The sequence below is a fragment of the Pollicipes pollicipes genome, unplaced genomic scaffold (assembly GCF_011947565.3).
Source record: "Pollicipes pollicipes isolate AB1234 unplaced genomic scaffold, Ppol_2.1 Scaffold_4219;HRSCAF=4965_pilon_pilon_pilon, whole genome shotgun sequence".
NCBI lineage: Eukaryota > Metazoa > Arthropoda > Thecostraca > Pollicipedomorpha > Pollicipedidae > Pollicipes > Pollicipes pollicipes.
The window spans coordinates 2718405-2736131 of record NW_023596448.1 but is presented as its reverse complement, the minus strand read 5'-3'; the positions used below and the strand labels follow the sequence as shown (position 1 = coordinate 2736131).

Sequence of the window (17727 nt, the reverse complement as noted above, 5' to 3'; positions counted from 1 at the left end):
TGCCGGACGACGGGGGCGTTAGCGCGGGCGAGGGTGGGGTGTCAGCGGCGAGAATCGCGCCGTCGCGCTGGAGCGAAACAACGCGGTCGACCGCCGCCCAGCCGCATCGACCGCGCGCCGGGCCTGAGCAGCGCTGGGTTGGCTCCCAGCGTGCCGGGTCAGATGACAGTCCATGTGGCTTTCGTCCGAAACCGAGTGAAGTCGCCCACGTTCTGTCTGGCGCCGGACCCCAGATCAGGCATCCCGCCGCGGACCGCAGCCCACCCGTCCGACCCGTCACACCGCCGCCAGATGTCACCCCGTCCGCCGACAGACAGCCAATCACGGCCCACAGCGACCGCCGCCACAGTCGGCTCACCTTACGGTTGTGACGCGACGCCACCTTGTGGTCCACCATGCGGCACGGGTAGTCCTCGCCGACGACACAGCCGGCCTCGCGCTGCACCTCCAGTGGCGCCTCCCATGGCGAGAAGATGTACTGTGTGGGCATGCGGCGCAGCTCCGGCACGTAGCGCCTGCAGGCGGAGCCGGCCGGTCAGCTGCGGACCCGGCGCCGCGGCCGGACGGACTCCGCCGGCCGCCGGTGTCGGGCCCTGAACGGCCCTCAGAGCGGGTCCTGTTGAGCTCTCCTGAAGGCCAGTCCTGTTCACCCCAAGACGGTTTCTGTTGAGGCCTGAAAGCGAGTCCTGTGGAGTTCTGAAAGCGAGCCTTGTTGAATCCTGGAGGCGCCCCACCTGTGACGGTGCGGCTACGGACCCGCGCCCCGTCCGTAATCGCAAGTCACGTGCCCGCCCACCACGCCGCCACCGTCGCGACGTGCCGCGGCCCCGACCAGCATAGTGGGTGCGCGCAGACACCACCATCGCCGCAGGCGGCGCGCTCGGCCGGCAACGCACCTGATGTACTCGCCGGTGGGCTCGAACAGGCGGCCGTAGCTGACCGGCGAGATGATGTCGGACGAGTCGAGGAACTTCTCGAACGCCGACGAGGAGACCCACATCCAGTTGCCGGCGTTCACTGACCAGTCGGCGTCCAGCAGGTACTCGTCAAACATCTGCGGGCCGACAGCGCGTCAGGACACTGGTGACGTGGAGGGTGGATCATGTCAGCCGGCAAGTCGCCGGCGGTGTCACGTGATCACAGCTGGTGACGTGGAAGGGTGGATCATGTCAGCCGGCAAAGTCGCCGGCGTGTCACATGATCAGAGCTGGTGACGTGGAGGGGTGGATCACATCACCTAAAGTCGCCGACGGTGTCACGTGATCACAGCTGGTGACGTGGAGGGGTGGATCATGTCAGCCGGCAAAGTCGCCGACGGTGTCACGATCACAGCTGGTGACGTGGAGGGGTGGATCACGTAGCCGTGCCGACGGTGTCACGTGACCATCACTGGGACGTGGAGGGGTGGATCACGTCAGCCCAAAGTCGCCGACGGTGACGGGATAACACTGGTGACGTGGAGGGGTGGATCATGTAAGCACGTGCCGCCCACGGCGTCACGTGACCATCACCGGGGACGTGGAGGGGTGGATCATGTCACCCCCGAGCCGCCGACGGTGACGCGTGACCATCACTGGGGACGTGGAGGGGTGGTTCACGTAACTCCGACACGCCGACGATGTCACGTGACCATCACTGGGACGTGGAGGGGTGGTTCACGTAACTCCGACACGCCGCCGACGACGTCACGTGACCATCACTGGGGACGTGGAGGGGTGGTTCACGTAACTCCGACACGCCGACGATGTCACGTGACCATCACTGGAGACGTCAAGGGGTGGATCATGCCACCCCCGAGCCGCCGACGGTGACCCGTGATCGTCACGGCAATGCAATAATTTCGGTGTGGAGCTTGATAGATATCTTCACTCGCCCTGACGTGCGTAGACATTGTGAATTTTTATCTGAAGCCTCACTTCAATGCACAACGAAGGCCTCGATCGTACCCATACAGTCTCCATTCGTCAAAAGACCGGTATTACATTCAGATCTATGCGGCTAGTTCGTTCCTGCGATACTGCACGGACGATTGGTGCCTCCACACACGTTGCAGCAAGGTCAAATAATTTGCTGATGATAGCAAGAGGAACCCGCCTTTTCAACGAAACCGCGCCGCTAAGGTCAATTCGATGTTTTTTACGTGCGGCATTCAGTGAACATCTGGTGTTCGAAACTTTTATAAACTCGGACAATTATATTATGCTCAAAATGCTGCGCTATCTGAAACAAGGCTGTGCAATGCTAAAAAGAGCAAATCTGGTTCGGTACACTATACGATACAACAGTCAGCTGATCTCAACGCCTGGCCTATACTGAAGTACCATCTGAAGAGCCAAAACAAACCGTGGTTGTGTCTCCCCGCGTCTGCGTCACCGACGACCTACTTGGGCGTCATCATCACAGACGTCGTAGTTGCAAGCTTTGGAATTAGCGCGGCCCCCTACAGACCATCCGATGATCAGTCCGGTCCGGTCCGAGGCAGACCAGACCACGGATCACTGGCGGGCCAGAGACCACACAGGTCGCCGGCGGACCGTCTGCCCGACCAAACCGGACCGGACAAGGCCAGACTAAACCAGACCCTACCAGACTGGGCTGGCCAGGCCAGGCAGGCCAGACCAGACCAGGTCAGACTAGACTAGACTAGATCAGGCGAGACTAGACTAGGCCAGACCGGACCAGACCAGATCAGACCAGCCAGACCATACCAGACCAGTCCGCGTCGGGTCAGCTGACCACGGCCGGTCGGAGCCCCCCCGATCAGACTGACCTGCCGTCCGTGCTCCCAGTTGATCCAGAGGTCGCCGCGCGTCAGGAAGCAGCTGGTGGCGTTCCGGCCACGTGGTGGATCCAGCCCTCCTGCCGGCCGGCGCATGACGAGGTCAGCGCGCGGCGCCGCCGGCGGTGGAGCCGCCCAGCCGGGCCAGGTCACCACCCAGCGCATGCGCTGCAGGACTGGCCACGCCCGGGCGGTGTGTGGCGCCCCTGACCACGCATCAGCACCGCGGCAGAGGACGCCACGGTTTGGGGACGGGTCACAGCGTAATGTGAGCCTGCTCCAAAAGCAACGTAAGGGCCTATGGAGCTTGCTCCCAACCATCGGGGCAGAGCAGCGTCAAGGACCTGCAAATACTGACGGCGCCAGCACCAGTGTGCGTCAGAACCCGCACAACCGCGTTCGGGCGGTGCCAAACGTACGCTTCGGAGGGCGTGAGGAGGGGGGGGGGGGTAACTTCACACACGCAGCGGATAGTGAGGAGGGGCCACCGCGGTGCCGCCGCCGGCCGGACGGCGGACGGCGGCGGCGCGGCCGGCAAGATGTCGACATCCCAATATAATTTCCTGCCTGCCTATATATGAATATATATATATATATATATATATATATATATATATATATATATATAGAATTAGATAGTGCGGTGTGTGGGCTCTGACGCACACTGGTGCTGGGCGCCGTCAGTATTTTGCAGGCACGCACGCCGTCCGGGCATGGTCGAGCAAACCTGTGTGCTTTCTGGCCTGCCAGTGATCTGTGGTCTGGTCCCGCTCCGGACCGGCCCCGGACTGACGTCGAATGGTCTGTAGGGGGCCGTGCTAATTCCAAAGCTTGCAACTACGACGTTGGCAGCGCAGGCGCCCCGCCGGGGCCCCACCTGCCGCAGCTGGCGCATGGCGGCGTCGATTAACGGGTAGCCGGTCTGGCCGTGGGCCCACAGCTCCAGCTGACGCTCGTCGTCCGCCCCGATGTTGAGGCACACCGGGTTCGGCTCCATCTGGTGACGTCACGGCCCGAGGGGGGCGCCGAACACGGCGTCACCGTCGGATGGCGCCAGTGCGGGCGTGTGGCTATATGTATGGTGCATGCCTTTAATTATACATATATATATATATATATATATATATATATATATATATATATATATATATATATATATGTATATATATATATATAATATATATATATAATATATATATATATATATATATAAACATCACATAGATATAAATCATACATCATATGTAAATATATAATTATATATATATATATATATATTATATATATATATATATAATATATACAGATATTATCACAAGACACGTTTGGGAGACTCCAAACACTTCAGGGAAGGAAACCCAAGCCAACCCGAGATCTTGCTGAATGGTACAAGCCTGAATAACCAGTTGGTTCAGGCGAGGACAAAAAACAAGTTATGCGAGGTCGGAGGAGAGGCAGGCAGGAGTGCGGAAAAACTGCGCCATCTGTTGGGATTTATCAGGGCCATGATTCAGCAAAGGGACCTGAAACGTGTACGCATGACCGAACGATTGGATGCAAAACAAAAGGGATATATGGTGTTCATTGCAAATGTGCGAATGTGTGCTTCACATCGGGTGACAGCGGGGACTTAATATACCCGTTCGGCAATGCATTGTCGACCATCAAGACAGAGTAAGAGCATCGGTGAACACTACCCCGTATCCATGTACTTTGTTTTACTCACTGTGCCATTCGATTAACGATGTAAATTGTTTTCGCTTGAAGGGAGAGTGGAGCAGAAATGTGGTATTTAGGGAAATCAGAAAAAGGTGGACCGACGTGTTGGGAGCACCACGCCTTTAGAGGGATTCAGCGTAAAAGCAAATTCAAGTGCACAAATGTGCTAAAAAGCGTTCTATGTGAGAGCTGTCCCACAAACAATGCACAGGCGTGGATTGTCATTTTTATTATAGTGGAATGAACCAAGGCCCTGTAAGGAAAAAACTTTATTCAGCCAGATGCAAGTTGAAATAAAACTGTACCATCCCAATGCAAAATGTTGCTATTCTAACAACCAGACATAGCTGAACAGTTCGTGTTCACCTGGTCTGGTCACTATAGGAGCTCCGCATGAAGAAAAATAAGGAAGAACCCGTGCTGACCTACTGATGACAGGCAGTGGTTCTCAACGGAGATCACATAGAACTAAACCTATTCATGACAGGCAGCGGTTCTCAACAGAGATCACATAGAACTGACCTATTCATGACAGGCAGTGGTTCTCAACAGAGATCACATGCAGCCCATGCTCACCAGATCGAAGTACGGGTTGTGCCCCGACATGGTGTAGAAGAATTCGCGCCAAACAAGCTGTACGCAGATGCTCATCGAGTGGCTGTGGGCGCTGGTGCTGGACTGGAACACCTTCTGGATCATGTGGTACATCCTGCCGGCGGCACGGGCACAGGTCACACCGCCGTATACATGGAGGCCACGCGGCGCCACACCGAGTCAACACAGCATCACGCCGAGCCACATGGTACCACACCGAGCCCACACGGCACCACACCGAGTCAACACAGCAACCACACCGAGTCAACCCAGCATCACGCCGAGTCCACACGGCACCACACCGAGTCAACACGGCACCACACCGAGTCCACACGGCACCACATCGAGTCAACACAGCACCACCCCGAGCCCACATAGTACCATACCGAGTCCCACGGCACCGCACCGATCCCACATGACACCACACCGAGTCAACACAGCACCACAACGAGCCCACATGGCACCACACCGAGCCCAGATGGCACCACACCGAGTCAACACACAGCATCACACACAAGTCAACAAGGTACCACACTGAGTCAACACAGCACCACACACACGACCCACACGGTACCACACCGATCCACATGGCACCACACCGAGTCCACACGGCACCGCACCGAGTCCACACGGCGGCAGCGGCTGATCCGCAGTACGCACCGCAATACCTGTATCTCACCAACGGGGATGATGAGGCAGACATGGATCCCCCTGCAGCGTGCCGTGCTAGATACTTCGTAAGATTCACCTAAGGTGCTGCGTAGGAATGCTGTTTACTGTGTATGATGCCTGTGCACTGCGTAGGATGCTGTGCAATGCGTAGGATGCTGTGCACTGCGTAGGACGTTTGTGTACCGTGTGGAACGCTGCGGCGGGCCTCGTTGGTGCACACACCCGCCAGTGGATGGTTCTGCTCCCGGTGCTGTGTACGGCACGGCACGCGATAATGCCTACTGCGCACCGCACTATGCGGGTTTCAACGCACGGTACTGCGCGTCACCTACACAGTACAAGATCCTGCGCACGACACGATGCGCGGCGCCCAACCTGCCGCCGGCGCTCACCTGCGCACCGACAGACAGCCGTGGCGCAGGTAGGCGGACAGGCTGCGCGGCGGCCCCAGCAGGTCCGGGCTGTACTGGTTGGGCATAACGATGCCGCGGCTGAGAGCGGCCTCCTCGTAGGCGATGCGCTCGCCCAGCAGCTGCAGGGCGCGCGTCTCGCCGCCCACGTACTTCTTCTGGTGCTCGCCGGGCGGCGGCGGGAGCGGCTTCAGGTCGGTCACCGCCGGCACGCGGGCGAACAGCTGGCGGAGGGCGGCGCGGTCAGAGCGGGACCGCACCGGAGCCGGTCAGGGCCGGGCGGGGCGGCGAGGTCAGAGCGGGACCGCGCCGGAGCCGGTCATGGCCGGGCGGGGAGGCGAGGGTCAGAGCGGGACCCCGCCAGAGCCGGTCAGAGCCGTGGCCGGGGACGGCGAGAGCCGGTCAGAGCCGGGCGGGGACGGCGAGGTCAGGAGCGGGACCCGCACCGGCGCCGGTCAAGAGCCCGGGCGGGACGGGCGAGGGTCCAGAGCGGGACCGCGCCGGAACCAGTCAGGGCCGGGCGCGAGGACTGCGAGGGTCAGAGCAGGACCGCGCCGGAGCCGGTCAGAGCCTGGGCGAGACGGCGAGGTCAGAGCCGGGACCGCCGCCGGAGCCGGTCCAGAGGCCGGGCGGGGACGGCGAGGGGGTCAGAGCGGGGACCGCGCCGGAGGCCGGTCAGGCGCAGGGCAGGGACGGCTGAGGGTCAGAGCGGGGACCGCGCAGGAGCCGGTCAGAGCCGGGCCTGAGTACGGGCGAGGGTCAGAAGGCGGGACCGCCGCCGGAGCCGGTCAGGGCCGGGCGAGGACGGCGAGGTCAGAGCGGGACCGCGCCGGAGCCGGTCAGGGCCGGGCAGGGACGGCGAGGTCACGCCAGGGACGATCGTACCGGATAAACGCAAGGAGAGCGGACGGCGACACTGGAGCAATGTGATAAGACAGCATTCGGAACCGACATGCCGGGCAGACAGCGTATGGGGAGACGGGGAGACGGGGGCCCATACACGGGCTGTTGACATGGCTCCAACGAAAACAAAACTGGAGGTTCGAGAACGTTGGCGGATGCGAAAAAGGTGAAATGTGACGCCACCAAGCAAGCTTACAACTCAAAGGAGCTGCTCGCCTCGGATTTAAAAAGAGCTCACTAGAGACCTGAATGAGTTCTTCGGCTCTGCGAAGACCTGGAAGCAACTAAAAAGATGAGCGCAAAAGAGTGACGTAACCCAGCACAGGCCCGCCGCCGCCCCGTATTAGTTTGCTGCCGTGTCAACGGCGACCAATTGGAAGTGGTCCACTCTTGGATTCTATTTTCGCTTGGCTGCAGTGTGATTACATTTGGGAATGCGAGGCTCGCTGTCCTGATCCGGGCGAGGGCCCGAAAAAAGCGAGCGGTTCTGTAACAAAGGTACGTACATACGCAGAACTCACCACAAAAAGGGACGAAACTTCGCCTATATATATATATATATATATATATATATATATATATATATATATATATATATATATATATATATGTACATTATATAAACGTGTCGAATGACAATATATATATATATATATATATATATATATATACATGCATTCTGTCGTTCGACAAGTTGCAACAACAAGCCGCACCTTCCAACCTCGGCGTCTCACGTAGTAGAGCGTTCGCAGGCTGTATTCGGGGTCACATCGCGGCTGGACCACCCCACACACAACGGCGAACTGCCGCACACAACGCCGACAGGGAGACTCTCTCTACACAGCCTGAGCAGCACCACTTATACCCCTTTCAAGCCCACCCGCAACACGATCGGCGTGCGACCCGCCGACACCACCGCGTCCCACCCCACCGCGTACACGGGTTAACGCATCGCCCCTGAACAGTGACCGTTTCCCTACGTTAACACTGTCCTGGGGCGTGATCTATTGCCACATATGGTCCACCGCTACACAGGCCAATCACATGAAACCGGTCGGGATAGTTCCTGTCCCTTATATCCTGATTGCCGAACCAATACCGAAGCCCGCCCTTCTACCCGCCCAACTAGATCGTCACAGTTGGACATATCCAAATCCTGTTTTGTCCGGCTAAAAATCGTGCAGGACGCCCGGCATGGTTTGGGTCGCCTTGGTTACCACCGCGGCCGCTGTCTGGGTCGTTTCAGCATGATGCCATCGTACACGGTCTCACCCGCGCTGAGCCGACGTCCGTCCCAGCTGTCTCATCGCATGGCGTCAGTGTGGCGACTGTTAGCCGTCCGAGGGCGCCTTCTCGCCGCTGGAGGGCAGCTGCCGTTTACTGGGCGAATGCGTTCGGGGTCAAGGTCCCGCTGAAGCCATGGAGCCCCGCCAGGACTTCCCACCGGTCGATACGGCTGGGCTTCGCCCGCAAAAAGCTAATTGGCACGGAACAATGCCAGGCGCGTCACTCACAAGCGCGCGCAAAGGGCGCGGGAATGACCCAAACTGTGGGACGGCCAAACCCGTGCGCTCGGTCTGTTCTTCCTACGCATCACAAAAAGGCTCTTGTCAAGTGTAAATAAAAAAGGAGGGCCATGCCTCCCGCCCTCTTCCCCCCCAAACATCTATCAGAACTGGTTGTCCCCGTTAAGTCAAGGATGCTGCGATTCATTTGGCGAGTTGTTCGACAGTCCCTGACGACTGAGCCGCGGCGTAGCGCCGCTTCCAAACCGGGTCACATTACAGCTCTGCTGAACCCCAGCACACAACATCGACTGGACGCCTTACGCATTCGGCTGCTCTTGCCCCAGTCGCCGACTGTCGCCGGAAGTTATCGACAGCATGACCAGCCCGACCTAAGGCTGTGGCCAGCACCGTGACACAGCTGCGGCGACATCCTACTGGCGGGCCAGTTACGCGTCGCAAACCGCACCGGCTCATGTGAGGCAGTTGTCACACTACAGGATCGGCAGTTGCCAGGGCTTTGTTTAGTCGCGTTTTGAGAGCGGGAACAGACATGTTGTCTTATCACTTTCCTGTCCCAGCCATCCAGGAGACGCGGAACAGTCCAGTTAGCTTCCCCGAACGACAGCACGAGAGCGCGTGACCTCCAGCCCACAATGACCCACACCATCGCCATTACGATTTCCTGTTTTTCCCCTCCGTTCACATCCGTTGACGTCGCGTCGCAGCGACGCCGGGTCGGTCAGATCCAGGCCCGGCTTCGATCCATGTTCTTGACATTTTTGCGAGTTGGAAATTTCAGTGTTTCCACGTTTAATCAAATGTGGGAAGGGGAAACGATGATGTTGCGCTGCTACAGGAAAAAACCTGGGCTATGAAACAGGTAACATGCCCGTGCCTTTAAACATTTACACAGGTGTCGTAGAATTACACAGCCTTTACAGAGCTTGCGCTTTACATTGCTAAAAGCTCGATGTGGTTAACACGCCTGCGGTAACCGCTACGCGCCTGGGAAACCAAAGGTCCGGGGTTCGATACCCCGTGGTGCCCGTCCTTCCTGCCAGGATGGGAGGCAGGCGACGTCATACAGCCTCAGCAGCTGCGGGCGTCGTAAGGTCCCAATGACAATGGCCTTGAAAGAGTGGTGCCTACGCCCGGTTCGCCCGAGTTAAAAAGATGTGCGCATTTCAAGTAAAGCTCGCCTGGACTGCGGCCTCGCAGGTGAGCGCAGCCAGCGTTACCAGCAGTCCTCGCGGTCACGAGTGACTGAGCTCTGCTGACAAGGTCAGCTATTCTGGCAATACCCAGCGGTACCAGCAGTCCTCGCGGTCACGAGTGACTGAGCTCTGCTGACAAGGTCAACTATTCTGGCAATACCCAGCGTTACCAGCAGTCCTCGCGGTCACGCGTGACTGAGCTCTGCTGACAAGGTCAACTATTATCGTAATACATTTCAGTGATTGTCCAATGCGTTCGTTTGACCGAGCTCAAAACACCGAAGAAAAAAAGGACCTTAAAAAACAGGCTTTCTTAGATAATAAGAGGTTCCCAAGCCTACACCGCTGTCTTCAGGCAAAAAGGCCTAAGTGTTATGCAAACCAATGGCCCTTAGACCTTTTTGCCTTTGGACGGCAGTCCACAGCACTTCAACATCAGTCAGCTCACACCACATGAAGCCCGCTTGCGGCCGGGTCAACGCAGCCGGCGCGGCTCCACTGACCTCGACCGGGTGTCCGTGGGGCCGGTCGACGTCCAGGCGCGGCAGCTGGCGCGCGTCGGGCGGCGTCCACGGCACCGGCGGCGGCGGCAGGCCGATCGCCATGACGACTTGCTGCGGCCGACACGGGGAGCGACGTCAGGGTCAGAGTGGAGTGAATGTCAGGCGGTGACGGGTCAGAGCACAGAGTAGAGCGAACAGCAGATCCGCCGCGGTGTCACCGACGGCGCCGGACAACGCACGGCCGGCGGCGCGGCGATAAAAAGCAGGGTTCACGGCGGACTACTGTCGATCTTATCACGCAGCCAACTCAGTGCTACCAAAGCCCGTACCATCAGTCCCTGGGCTGTGGGCGAGTGTCGAGCGAGCGGGCTCAAAAACGGCCTCACAGTCCGGCGGCGCGCTCGGTCGGTAACCCGGAGGGAGGCCTCGGCCCGCGCGGCCCCGCGAGCCGACGTGTGCCCCGCCGGACCGCACGGCGCCGCCGCCGGGCCGGGCGGTCCTCTCCCGGCGCCACTCACGTGTGCCCCGCCGCCGCCGGACCGCACGGCGCCGCCGCCGGACCGGGCGGTCCTCTCCCGCCGCCACTCACGTGGAACATGGCGAACGTGAGCGGCGGCTGGCCGTCGTTGGGCCGCGATCACCTCGGCCGGGTCCCAGAGCGTGTGCGAGATGCGCTCGATGACGTCGACGCCGTGCTGCTGGCACCAGGCGCGAACGCGGTCGTCGCGCGAAACCGCCACACCGGCTCGCAGTCCTGCGGAGCGCGTGCGGGGCGTCATCTGGCCGCAGCGGGAGGGGAAAGGAGGGGGGGGGGGGGGGGGGGGGGGGGGGGGGGCGCGGCGGCGCAAGCCGGCCGTCACACACACACGTGAGCCGCGAGGGGTTTCTCGTGTCCACAAAACGACAGCGCCCGTAATCGGTCGCGCTTAGCGTGGGGCGACGTTAGAGTACAGGATGGACCGTGCCGAGCATTGCGGCACATTGGGCTTTCGCTGCAATGCCGTTGACCCGGCATTTCACGGCTGGGAAGCGAGGTTAAGATTCATGCGACAGCCCTTCTTCGCGGGGACGCTGATCCCATCAATCTATCAATTGAGGCTTCGACAAATCCTTGAAAAATCGCTTCAGACGGCGTAACCACGGCACAGCAAAAACCGCCCTCGCCTTGGAACCACCGAGACACGCACCCCGCCGTGCCGCGCGAGCCACTCAGAACGCCGTCCAAGTCCGGGGCCGGGGCCGGGGCCGGGGCTGACCTGCTCGAAGCTCAGGTGGGTCATGCCGTAGTCGGCCCTGAACATGTTCAGCACGTCCACGGGGGTCGCCGCGCGCCGTCACCAGGCGGCCGCCGTACGCCGCCAGCTGGTCGTCCAGGTCCTCCAGCGACTCCAGCAGGAACTTGAGCCGGTTGTATCCGATCAGTCGCGTGCCTGAGGACCCTCTCACAGCTCAGCGCGCTGAGGTGGCCGCGGTGGGACGTGTCTGCCACCCATGCTTGCGACTCGCTGCTTGGTGTGCGGATGTCGAACGGCAACATCGCGACGCGATACTTAGTGTGCAGACGTCGAACAGCGATGAACGCCCATTGTGCAGCACTTAGAGCAATATATGCATCCACACAATTTCAAATACAAGGCATCACGTTACTTCCAATCCATGGAAAATCCTGAAGTGACACCATACGATTAACTTGTGGAAGTTATTATGATTCGATATGACGTCAAGGCGTACATAAGCCCATTGCCCAACGCACTCGGGGCTCGTGTAAACAATGGACCGCACAGCTTGTTTATTTAAAAATCGAGACACATGAGGTGATGGAACGTTATTTCCGTTTTGACTTGCATGTGGTGAGATAGTTCTCATGTGCTGTCACCCATACTATATCATGTGTGATGACAACACAACTCAAATATTACAAATATCAAAACCTCAATAACTATGACACAATAATACAAAAAAGAACTGACATCACAGATCGTCTCGAACACATTGATATAATCCAGGATGTATATCGCCCCGTAGAATGGGCGACATGGCAACGGTTACCGAGCTGAGTGTTAACTCACGCCTGTGTACCGAATTCTAAGAGAGTGGAGCTCTTGCCTTTGAGAACTTATGTAAGCACGGATTATCAGTATACCACCTTAAGCAGGTTTTTTGGCCTTTATCGGTCCTGATTATCGATGTGGCGATATCTGACGCCGATCCTTAAAAACGTCCCAAAACCGGTGGACCAATGGTTTGCGTGGAAACGATGTGCGTGCGGCAGGTTGTAAGCACCGACCAACACGCTTGCCAAGCCCACTGTCTGTCCGCTACACTAGCAAACGGTGCTGGCCTCGAAGCGGTGTGAGACGGGGTAACCGAGATCAGGCACTGGTTTTAAACCGCCTTTTTCAGCTTGTCAGTTATTAAATTGAACGTTTGACATGACAGTCATTGCAAGACTGACAGGGTAAGATGTGGGGGACGTGTCATGTGGGACATGATGTGCGGGATATGGCATGTGGGACATAACATGCGGTACGGGATATGTGGGACATGACATGTGGGATGGCATATGGGACATGACATGTATGACATGACATGTGGAAGATGACATATGGGGCATTCCATGTGGGATGACATGTATGTCATGCCATGTGGGACATGACATTTGAGAAATGGCATGAGGCCTTGTAATACCGCAATACAAGCTACATGTCGCTGAAAACTGTGTGGTGGTAAAATCAGTGGTGGCGAAGATCTACCCCTCTCACAGCTTGGTTCAGCAGGTTGTTGAGGCCATGCTTAATTGATATTAACACGCGCTCGGGTGGGGGGCTCAAACTGCCCCCCCCCCCAAAGGTTTTTCCAGATGGTTTCCGAACGGCGCGGCGTAGCCGCGCCAAATTTGGCTTGGCTGTGGACAATTGAATAGTGGATCGTTTGACGTAAAAATTCAGATGTGACTTGTAAGGTCGCTGACCTATGGCGGGTCAAAGTCAGACCATGGTCTCAGCGAAGGCAATTTCTAGCGAATCGTCCAATCTTATAGGATAACTGAGTGTTTGACGAAGCCATACATCCCTGAGATGCTTTCCTAGTCATCAAAAATATTGAATGAACAAATTGCGTTGACCTAAGGTCAGGTATGAAGGTCAGATCAATGTCACAACGAACCTGATTTATTACTCTAGGGCTTGCTGTATGGGATAGTTTGTGGTGCTCATTTCGAATTTATTGACAGCAGGAACCGCATTATATATCTTCCATTGACTTCTTAGAGGTCAGAAAAGGTCATTGACCTAAGATGACCCAGGTCGACAGTTTGTTTTATGAACAAACTGCCTAGCGTAATCTTTGTCGCTATTCAAATGCAAAACTCAGAGCAGTCTTGTATGGTTCGGTCACCATGACCTTCAAAAGGTCAAACAAGGTCACCGAATTCAGATGGGTTTTTGAACTTTTGCTTAGAAACAGCTTCCTACGTTCTGGGGCATTTTCGCGATAACCTAGAATTTGACCTTGTTTGACCTTATTTGACCTGAAGGTCATGACCTAGGGAACTCAAAATTTGACCTAAGTGAGTTCACGTGCAGGTCAAGACACCCTGCAAATTTGTTGTTTCTAGCTTTCTTAGTTCCCGAATCTCAGGGGGTCAAATTGCCCCCCCCCCCCCACCCCACCTGGGCGAAGGGTATCTACCGGCCGCCCGGGCGCGTGTTAAGACAGGCTGAGGCTGCGACTTCATTCGTGGTCCGTTTCTTAGTACATGAGTGGAATGGCAGTTCAGTGGCATTCAACTCAATGGCAGAATCTTTTCAGTGCGGAAAACTGGCATTTGCTGTTGTAGAAACTTCAAGTAGTTACTTACTCCGGGTTTCTGAATGGGATGATGATCATTTGAAGCTTTAGGGCGCACCGACATCAAAGGTCAGCACCCATAACGGCGACTGTGCGTCAGAGAAAAATGAAAACCCACCGCATTCCATTGTAATGCTGTGGCGTTTCTTGTCGCGGCCTTGCATACGATTGGTTTTGTTTGATACTTAATCGACGGCAGTACTTATCTTTGGGCATAGTGAAATGTTCACTGCAAATATCGTGTCATAGAACATAGAACAGATAGAACCAACAGAGGTACATAGGTGGCCTGCTGCGCGTTTAAATACGTTCCCCCCCCACTCACAGATAATTCGCCTTGCAGTCTGAGGGATATAGTTCTCTGCAACTATGACATACAAGTACATTTGTAATGCTGAATGATTTACATTTGTTCAGGCATTCAAGTGTGGGGTAAGGGGCAATACAAACAGGTACATGAAAACCCTTACTCACACTAAGGCTATAACCACATGCACCTTTACCTCCACTTTCTCCATCGAAGATAAATATCAGGTACACCTCATTACAAGTAGCCAACAACTCCGCGAGGGCTGGGTTGTCATGGAGACGAAGTCCATGTCGGAACCAGTGAACTCCGACTGTTTTCGTCATCTCTGTCTCTGGTTGCTTCAATGTGAAACCAGGTGTAGATGGTGCTGATCACCTGAAATAGTGTTAAACTGTTAGACAATTTAAGAACAAACAACCATCTCATGGAAATGTACACAAGATGTACAAAATGGGGATGTTTCAAATTTGCAGATCCTGAAGCAAGCATGAGATATGATGAACCAACCTCACTTATATCTAGTGGAACACTTTTAAGCAGAAGACTGCTCAAGACAACACAATATTTGTGTTTAATAAATATGCTCCTCAACACATCATTGACCAATTATCATGATACCTTGCACAACATTGATTGGGAGCCAATCAATGGCTGCTATACCTGTATATTGTGCTCATGAATGCCATGTATGAACAGCTCAGCCATTCTATTCCTCTCGGCCTCAATTGCCACTGGCTTACGGATTGGCAGGAATTGAGTGATGCTATAATGATGTCATGAGTGCCAAGGTGACCTTGAAATACTCTCCCAATTTTCACTGATGTGTAGCTCAGGAACTAGAGCAGATTAGGTTCTAAGAAGGGTAGATCTATGAGTTACATCAAAAAGTCTTAAAGATAGCTCTTTCAGTTCAAACTCTCCTACAAATGTGGAACACTTCCTTCAATGTCAAACACATTAAAGGAAGTGTCTCTTATGTTACTGGTAGCAATGTTTCTGGACTGAAATATTTACAGAGAACAATACAAAAACAAACCTTTTACTATTACAAACTTCTCCAGACAAACCTTTGCCTTCAAACCTGCCACACCATGGGCCCTGTGTGTCCTACAGCATACTGCAATCACCAGCACTTCCACATCCTAGGCTCTGGTCTTTTCTCCTACCAATATGTAATCAACCTGTTTTAAGTGTGAAAACTTAGTGATGATGGGCACCCCACAGCCTGGGCAGCTGGGGTCTGAATGGAAGACGCAAGCAAACAATGGTGAGAATAACCTTCCTCTGAAATGAGCTGAACTGAGATTAGATTTTGGGTCCAATCACAAAAGTAACTACTACTCCCTGAGTGCCATGGTGGAAAGCATGATTGCTTACTGCAAGCATTCTAAGACAGGAGGTTTTCACTGGTTGAGAGCCTTAAGCCTCAAAATGAACAGCACGCTGATCATAATCAACACTGAGCACCAGAATTGATCAGGAGTTGATAAAAACCATGTTCAAGACCTGCAATTAAGCAATGAGCATTCTCATCACATATTTTGATCACTTGTCACATCACATATCTTAATCAGACCTATTCTTCCTATTATACTACAGATTTGTTTGTTTCCTGCGTACGACCTAATATTACCATTAAGCCAAGGCATGTCATGCTTCTTTCAAAATTTGTATGCCAAACATAAAAGGAAAGCGTCTCAAGGAAAAATAATGTGAGTGGCTTGAAGCACCAAGTACTTTTATTATACGCAATGTGTTCACTTAACTGTCCTTTCAACAGCCTTTTATGGTATATCAAAGGTCAATAACTCAGTATAACGGGATAAGACCTCCGAACACATAATGCCAAAAAAGAGCCAAATGCCTTTTTTATTTTATTTTTATCTAAATTTTATTATTATTATATTATTAAATTTTATTTTTATCTTATTTTTATTCTATTTTTATTTAAATTTTTAAACTACGGGATAGACACAATGGGTAAAAATGGGCAATGTCTCCAAATAGTCCCTGTTAAGCTATTCTTCTCACAGTTCTGAATATTCAATAAAACATAGGCAGATGCAACCAACAGAAGCATGTTTCAAAACAACCCTGGAGGTATAGCAAAGCAAGGTCTGAAGAGCTGTGAAAATCTGGAAACCTTCTTAGATTTAAGCCTACCAGGCCAGAGCAACTAACAGGCACCCTTCATACACACCCACCCACAACACAGGCAGTATTCTGGATCTCCCCTTGAGCAAAATGGCTTGGCAGGATGCAGAGCCACAAATCTGAGGGACACTACATGATCACTGCCCTGTCATGCAGGCATGACCACTGCCATCAACAGTAGGCCATCCAAGCCAAAAAAGTGGCAAACAACTAAGGCGACTAAAACCCACCGCAGCATGGGTGTTGATCAGGTGGCCACTTTAACCGCGGCTCTAACTAAATCAAGACAGGATCCTGCATGTTGGAGAATAAACCTAGTTCAAGCAAACTGTCCATGTTGATGACGTGGTTTGCTGACTGGCATCTGCATGATTTTCATAAAGGAATGGAGCATTAACTCCCAAAATACCAATGACTGTAAAACTGATAATCACAACACTCAACACAACACGCGCAAAGTACGAGGTGGGCCTATGCCAAGAATAATCATATTGCGTTTTCCCGTATCATTCAACAATCATTTATCATTCCTCGTGGTGGTTATAACGTTGTAAATTCATCAATTCACATCGAACACGAGCAACTAACACCCGCAACTACGCTTACCTGGCCACCCTTACGCGGGCCCCGCGGTACACTTCACTGAGTAAGAATAGTTTTTATTTTTGCCACCAGAGTACAATCTATTCGTTATAAACTTGCAAGTTAAATGGTAAAATCTTTTCAAAATTTTTATATAATAATTTTTAACAGCATCATTATGTAATGAGTTATTCAGAAGAATGCTAAAATATACTAGATGACATGGAAATTATTTGCGACCTAGTGGTGGAAGCAGCAGCTAATACATCCGTTAACGCGTAGTGTAAAGCTGCGCACATTGTGCGATTGGTAAGCGCTGCCGGTTCGTATATGTGCGTTTCTTTTTTAAGTAGTCGCTCTGCATTGTTTTAGGGTGTCATGAAAATGCTGTGATTGTTTTTAATTTTCATGTCCTCTGTATATATGGATATATCTGTTAAAGACGCTGAATCCGTATTCGTTCCCGCACCCCCACAACCACCACACAATGCCTAATTGAAGGGCTTTTCTGCCTTGCATATTGTATTCTA

At 54.0% G+C, this 17727-nt stretch overlaps 1 protein-coding gene across 1 annotated transcript in view; it reads right to left on the bottom strand.

The window, feature by feature from the left end:
* The window catches only part of LOC119095668 (cryptochrome-1-like), an 18263-nt gene extending 1362 nt beyond the window's left edge, over positions 1-16901 (bottom strand). The window contains 14 exon segments of the mRNA XM_037218526.1: positions 359-515; positions 897-1054; positions 2771-2838; positions 2841-2859; positions 3657-3776; positions 5075-5207; positions 6157-6359; positions 10378-10413; positions 10892-10936; positions 10938-11033; positions 11036-11056; positions 11650-11732; positions 14655-14836; positions 16846-16901. Of these exon segments, the coding sequence (XP_037074421.1) occupies positions 359-515; positions 897-1054; positions 2771-2838; positions 2841-2859; positions 3657-3776; positions 5075-5207; positions 6157-6359; positions 10378-10413; positions 10892-10936; positions 10938-11033; positions 11036-11056; positions 11650-11732; positions 14655-14784 (1269 nt within the window). The 5' untranslated portion in view covers positions 14785-14836; positions 16846-16901.
* Between the last annotated feature and the right edge of the window lie 826 nt (positions 16902-17727).